At 45.0% G+C, this 7282-nt stretch overlaps 1 protein-coding gene across 2 annotated transcripts; it reads left to right on the top strand.

Annotated features, from left to right (window-relative positions):
- Positions 1–1776: 1776 nt before the first annotated feature.
- LOC119320263 (G-type lectin S-receptor-like serine/threonine-protein kinase At2g19130) lies at positions 1777–6941 on the top strand. Of its 2 annotated transcripts, XM_037594388.1 has the most exons (6): positions 1777–1892; positions 2638–2831; positions 2963–3218; positions 4054–4276; positions 4369–4489; positions 5138–6941. In XM_037594388.1, exons 2-6 carry the CDS (start codon positions 2667–2669, stop codon positions 6569–6571), a joined length of 2199 nt encoding a protein of 732 aa, XP_037450285.1. In that variant the 5' UTR covers positions 1777–1892; positions 2638–2666; the 3' UTR covers positions 6572–6941. The 2 variants fall into 2 exon arrangements, with proteins under 2 accessions (XP_037450285.1, XP_037450286.1); XM_037594389.1 differs by lacking the exon at positions 1777–1892 and having other exon boundaries at positions 2503–2831.
- The last annotated feature ends 341 nt before the right edge of the window (positions 6942–7282 follow it).

The following is a 7282-nucleotide window of genomic DNA, read 5'->3' as shown; positions in this document are numbered from 1 at the left end:
AGAGAGAGAGGGGCCGGCCAGGGCAAGAGGCGCGCCCCCTCCCCTTGAGTCCGAATAGGACAAGGAAGGGGGGGCGGCGCCCCCCTTGCCTTTCCCCTCTCCCACTTCTTCCTTCCTCCTCCTTGGAATAGGAAAGGGAGGGGGCAAACCTACTTGGAGTAGGTTTCCCCCTCCTAGGGCGCGCCTCCCCCTTGGCCGGCCTCCTCCTCCTCTCCCCCTTTATATAAGGGGGAGGGGGGCACCCCATAGATACACAAGTTGATCTACGGATCGTTCCTTAGCCGTGTGCGGTGCCCCCCTCCACCATAATCCACCTCGGTCATATCATCGCGGAGTTTAGGCGAAGCCCTGCGCTGGTAGAACATCATCATCGTCACCACGCCGTCGTGCCGACGGAACTCATCCCCGACGCTTCGCTAGATTGGAGCCCGAGGGACGTCATCGAGCTGGACGTGTGCTGAACACGGAGGTGCCGTACGTTCGGTGCTTGGATCGGTCGAATCGTGAAGACGTACAACTACATCAACCGCGTTGTCATAACGCTTCCGCTTGACGGTCTACGAGGGTACGTAGACAACACTCTCCCCTCTCGTTGCTATGCCATCACCATGATCTTGCGTGTGCGTAGGAAATTTTTTGAAATTACTACGTTCCCCAACAGCTCCGGCACGGGTCGCCGCGCGCCATCGGGAGGCGCTGAGGGCCGTCGCGCCGCTCGCCATGGGCCCCCCTCGTTCTCTCCCCCGTCTCTTTCTTCTCCGTTTCCTCCTCCCAGCGAACGACCGAGCTCCAGCACCTGCAATACTCATTGACGGCCACCTCCACCGCGCGTCACGCCCAATAGCGAGGGTCGCCGCGCGTTGCGCCCAGGAGCAAGGCGAGCAAGGGATGCCGCGAGCGCGCCCAAGAGCACCGGCTGCCGCGCCCATGAGCTAGGAGCAAGGGCCGTCGCGCGCCATTGCCCGGGTTCAGGACGACGCGGCCAGGAGCACGCGCTACCACGAGCCGAGCACCATGACCAGGGGCTCGGGCTCGGGCCGCCGCGCCCAGGAAGACGGAGGAGAGAGAGGCCGCACGACTGGGACTTCACGACGGCTCCAAGCGCATCTCGCCGGTAGGAGGAGGCAGTGGCCCAGGGGAGCTCCGCGACGGCGCGCACTGTACGTCGACGGGCGCGCGAGGGAGCTCTGCAGGGGCGCAGCTTCTCTCGAGCTTGAGCACGCCAGGGACCCGATTGCTTTTTCTTAAAAGTCTAGATGGACCTGATTGCTTTTTTCAATTTTTATAGGGACCTGATTGTTTTTTAAAATTTGTGTGCAGGCCCACCCCTAACGGTCAAACAATTAGGGCTGTTACATGCGGGGCCGACCTGTCATAATCGTGATCAATTGATAAGCACTCGGTGATTGGGGTTTTTTGAAACAGCCGACCGCTCGTTTGGTAGTTTTCTGAGAAAAAAATAAAAAGTGGTAGTTTTTTGAAAGCCTAACCTGTAAACTAGTACTTTTATGCTATTTACTCGAACAACTTCTGCAATTTATTTTATTTACTCGAACTACTTGCGATTAGAGAAGGTATAACATGGCCCACAGGATTTCTTTATCCCTAGGGTAGCTATCAGTTACACCATTATTAGTTTAGCGGACGCAAGGACCATCATCATGTATAATTGCAGCCCAACTTGCTCTACTACACCCCACACTAATCACGCTGGAGCACAACTACGCTCTACCATCGAAGCGTTGACGCTGCAGCCTGGGGCCGTCGTCGTCTTCCTCAAGGCTCGGGATCCAGATCGCCGTGGTGATCCAGATCTCGCCGATCTCTGCTGCCTGCTCACCAGCCGGCTGGTGGGTTCTACAGGACCAGTTGGTTATACTTCGTTGCCGTTGGTATGTGTGGTACATGTGGCTTCTACTCTCTATCTCTCTTAGTTTCTGAATTGAATGGCTTCTGTCAGCACCATGCTGCATATATAGTGTTTTGATTTCTTCGTAATTAACTTTGGCCTACCTCTTCCTGATTTCTAGTCTAGATCAAATCAGGCTTAGCTATATAAGCATCTGTTTCTGTTGCTGAATGATTGATGCACTATAAAATCACTAACTGCCTGTCCCTGTACAAAGTCAAATTAATCAGACAAGATAATTGCTAGTCTGTACGGTAGATCTACGATCTTTGTATTGCAGATTTTTGTCCTACTTGATCGATCCGTATATATTAGGCTAGCTAATTAAAATGTAACAAACTGTTCACAAATTGGTGACTTGTATCCTAAACCTATTAGGATTCAAAGATGCAAATTAGCAAAACAGTTTTCTTTAATGATACTTGGGTAATTGACGATAATGGGTTTCCCCCTGCTCGGGGGAGGCGAAGCGGGGGGTACGTGGAGGGGGGAAAGGGGGGAGGGAGGGTGGGGTAGCGAGAGAGAGAGGGCTAGCGGCGGCGGTTACCCGTGGCGGGGGAGCCGGCGGCAGCGTAGCCGGAACCCTAGGGGAGGGTGCACTGGAGACAAACGAGCAGACTCTAGCCACACATCATGGTACTTGGGTAATTCACAAGTTAGTAATGGAGTAGTATGCTAGCTAGCTAATTAAAATTTAAAATCCGTATGTGTTTGCTCTTGTTTCGAAGGTACTGCACTGTGGTACTGTTAATTGCAAATGGATACCGAAATTATTGTCAAACACAAAGATGACCTGGAGCGCATGCTGCTTGATGGAAGCGCGGAGCCAACGTACCTGCCGTTATCACTTTTAGAAGATATCACAAACTGTTTCTCCGATGCTCAGCGAATAGGCAGCGGTGGGTTCGCGGTGGTTTATAAGGTACAAATGACCTCTAATGAGCTGTCTCATTCCTGATCTGACCCCAGTTGATCTAAAAGATGAATGACATGTGCGCATCACATTTACACCAGCACGCGTCTATAGACAAGTAATGCATGTTGTGACTGTAGGGAATTGTGGGAGAAGGGATAGTCGCTGTCAAGAAGCTGTCCCAACCATATGGTATGCATGAGGATAAATTCCTTAAAGAGGTTGGGTGCTTGGTGAAGGCCAAGCACAAAAACATAGTACGTTTCCTGGGATATTGTTCTGACACACAAGGGAGACTTGCAAACTACGAAGGGAAGGTTGTCATGGCAGATCTGCGGAATTGGTTACTATGTTTTGAGTATGTACCTAATGGAAGCCTTGATAATTATATTACTGGTAATAATCATAACATCTATTTTGATATTTATTTATTTTACCAAATGCCCTTACATAGTCCAAGAGTCCCACACAAACAATACAACTACTTAAAATTAGAAATTTCAAGATTCTCTCCTACTCTTTTTAACTGTCTGTTCATTTTGATCCAGCAGTGTGCTATAAAATGCATGTTGACCTATTACTCATATGAGGCAACACCCTCTTAAAGATTAATTGTAATATTTACTTCAAGTCGCTATCTAACATAGTTCATACTTGCATTCGTTTGTAGAATATTTATACTCTTTTCCATGTTTATTAAAAAACCTGAACTTACATTGGTAGGACTATTATCACCAGAAAATACAGACTTTAGATCTATGAAAAAAAATCCTTCCTAAAAAAATAGTGACCGACGACATGTGGGGCAACCAATGGTAATCGAAAGTAGCCACCTTTTGTGGGTGGAATTGTAGCCACGTTTGGTTTGCTTTAACTCTTGCTGGTCAAAATACTAAATGTTTATCTAGCTAAGGAAGAAAATGATTTCCTTTTCTTGGCATAAATGCATGCAACAAAATAATGGATTTGGGGAGGTTGATTCTTTTCCATTTTTTTAAAAGAAGAGGCATCCTGCTATAGCAGGTTAAGTTGCACATGGCATGAATTTGGATTTACCTATTTTAACAACAAACGATTGATTGAGGTTTATGCTGTTCTTGCCACTTGGAGGATAAACTGGATCATATTTGTAAAACTCATTTAAAATGCTTTGCATTGTTAGGCATTTGTGATTTGCATTACATTATAAATATCTATGGGAGAAAAAATATGAAACCCCTTTCATCCATAGATGCGTCTTGCGGACTTGAATGGAGGAAGCGCTATAAGATTATCAAGGGAATATGTGAGGGGTTACTTCATCTTCATGAGTTACGCATTCTCCACTTGGATCTGAAGCCTGGTAATATATTGATAGATGAACACATGGCACCCAAAATTGCTGATTTTGGTCTATCAAGGTGCCTTGATAAGGAGCAAACCCGGGTTTTTACTTCAAACCTATGTGGATCACAGTAAGCCACTATTGAAACCTCTTTTTTTTGTTTGGGACAAAATTATATTTCTGTGCACATTAATTGAGCAGGTTTTTAAATTCTTCCCATAGGGGATATTTGGCACCCGAATTCTTCGGAGGGCAAGTCGCATTCGCGTCGGACATTTACAGTCTTGGCGTTATCATCATGGAGATACTGACAGGCAAGAAGGGGTATCCAGAAGATGAGAATGTAAGAATAATTTGAATGTTCACTCCATGTGAAAATTTTATATTTTTAAGTACCTATATATATGTTATATTCTATGTTAACTTACAGAAACTGTAAAAAGTCCCACCAAAAGAGAAAGGGAAATTGTAGAAGTCATGGCTCGGACAAGCATGGTAGTCTAAACATCATCTATTGTTGTGGCACCCCACCTCCAGTACCACATTGCATTCTTAATTAACACAAGTTCAACCCGCTTATAAATCGTGTTGGCCTATGATGTAGGACAGAAATCGCATTTGTAGAACCACGCATACACTGTTGTCCATGCTAGTCTACCTAAAAGATCAAACTTACGAGAGAACTTGAAACTGCATTTATATATGCAACATTTTCCCACACTGGTGGCTCCCTTAGGCCTATTGTGGACAAAAGTAGTTTGCAGTTTTGTTTATTGTGTTAGTCCATGCTTGAACTAAAGACCTCTTTATGTGGATAACATATTGTGTTTCATAGACCAACCAGCTTACCTGACAGGTTGAACTAAAGTGGACACATGTGAGAAATGCACTTATACTTCAACAAATATAACATGCAACCGAGAACATAGCTCAGTCTGTAATAATAGCTTGTTTACTATCTAAATCTTAACTTACAATTGCAATTTTGTAGGTTGTTGACACGTGGATGAATCGGTTGGAGGGATTGGATCAATGGGAGACACAATTGGAGGAAGTAAGAGTGTGCATTGAGATAGGGATAGAGTGCATGGAGTCGAACCCAAAAAAGAGACCAGTTGCATGGCATATAATTGATAGGCTTGACAAAACGATAGGTATTGTCGAAACTAGCATAAGTTGTTCATCAGTCGAACAGCAGATTAGTTTCCTAAAGGAACAATACAGTCAAGAGCAAAACTCAAAGGTTTCATCTGAGTACCTCGGAAAGGACATCAAGCAACATGCTGAAACAAAAGAACTTGCGAAATGTGTAGAGACTCCTAGAGAAGATCATTGGCAGCAAGGGCAGCAAGAAGCTTCTGGTGATCAATGGTCATCGTGGGCAGCGCAAGATACAAAGCAAAATGTCAGCCCACAAGGTGCAAGCATTCCAAGCTCTAAGTCTGGTTTGTTGTACAAGTTGAAAAATTTGGACCCCTTCGGCAGAAAAGCACGACGCAAGTTTTATGAGATGAATGGTGGGGTTATTTTGCAACCAGCATGTTCGATTAAAATATTCACAGAGGACGAGCTCAAGTCATTCCTAAATGATACAGATTTTATTAGAAAAGATGGCTTTGGAGAAGTTTACAAGGGCCTTATTGATAGAGTACCTGCCATTGTAAGGAGGCCAATTAGTGGCATTCTGCCACATCGTTTTACAGATGAAGTCATCATCCATTCTAAAGCCACTCATGAAAACATCATTAGGATCATAGGTTGTTGCCTTGAAACTGATACCCCGTTGCTAGTCTATGAGTTCCACTCTACAGTTAGCCTCCATGACATTCTTCACATCAACATCAAGGTGCCTGTTAGCCTTGGCACGCGATTAAGTATTGCCACAATATCAGCAGGTGCTCTAGCTTATGTGCATTCAGCACTTGGTCCGAAAATCTCACACGGTGATGTTAAACCAGCAAATATACTCTTGGATGACCATTTTGTGCCAAAGATCTCAAACTTTGGTTTATTTAGATTGATGAAAGACGCTGGAACTGTCATCAATGACCTAGCTTATATGGATCCGGTATATCGCCAAACAGGGCTGCTAACTGAAAAAAGTGATGTCTACAGTTTTGGAGTTGTCATTTTGGAGCTTCTTACAAGGAAGAAGGCGAAACATTCTGATAATAACAGCTTAGTAAGGAATTTCCTTGAGAATCATGGGCAGGGGAGGAATTCAACAAAGCTGTTTGACAAGGAAATTGTAGTGACAGGTGATCTGGTGCTTCTAGACAATCTAGCAGAAATTGCCGTGGAATGTCTTAACCTTGAAGCAGAAAGAAGACCGGAAATGAAAGATGTTGCAGAGCGCCTTGAAAGACTGAGAAAGGTGAAGCATTTGCAAGACGAGTTGGAACAACATGTACGTTATCTCAAATAAGCTTGTGATAGACGTGTGATGATCGAAGGGTAACTTGTAAACTTTGCTGTTGTGAACAAGTCTTTAAAATCCTCTCCATCTGTAAACCGCACCGAAAGCAGAAGCTGGTAAGAAAGGCTGTTTGATTATTTGCTCCGCGCTCCTAGCGTTCAACCCTTTGCTTCTTACCTGGTCTGGACTTGTGGCTCCATTTATTCTCATCCATCCAGGCCACCCTTACGATGTTAGAGGGTCGCTATGAGACCCTAATGATGGGACTGTATAGTGTAGTGTTGACATTATTCACACGGGATTATTTCTAATGAAGTTCACATCACGAGGTTCAGATCTGTTATATGCAACTTGAGATGGCCTCCACCAACATTGCCCTTTATAGTATAGTGCTGGAGAGAATGCTGACAGTTTTCTTGCTCTCCAACTTTATTCTTCAGTTTATTTTTTTCGAAACGGAGGCAAAAGATTTGCCTCATCCATTAAATAAGAGGAGAACAGAGTTTGAAGTTTTTACAAGCGCCTTTGCAAAACGGCATGGCAATTACTCTCGTACAACAATACGCCCTAGTTTCTTAGCACCTGCCGTAACCCATAGTTTTGCCTCGAGCACGATATTTTGGAGCAGGATAGGCGGCGGCGCACTCTTGTTGCGAAACACACATGCGTTTCTCTCGTTCCAAATAGTCCAAGAGACGAGCATGATGAGGAAGGCCATCG

Source organism: Triticum dicoccoides, chromosome 6B (genome assembly GCF_002162155.2).
Source record: "Triticum dicoccoides isolate Atlit2015 ecotype Zavitan chromosome 6B, WEW_v2.0, whole genome shotgun sequence".
Classification (NCBI taxonomy): domain Eukaryota; kingdom Viridiplantae; phylum Streptophyta; class Magnoliopsida; order Poales; family Poaceae; genus Triticum; species Triticum dicoccoides.
Note: the sequence above shows the minus strand (reverse complement) of the source record. Positions and strands in the feature narration are given on the sequence as shown.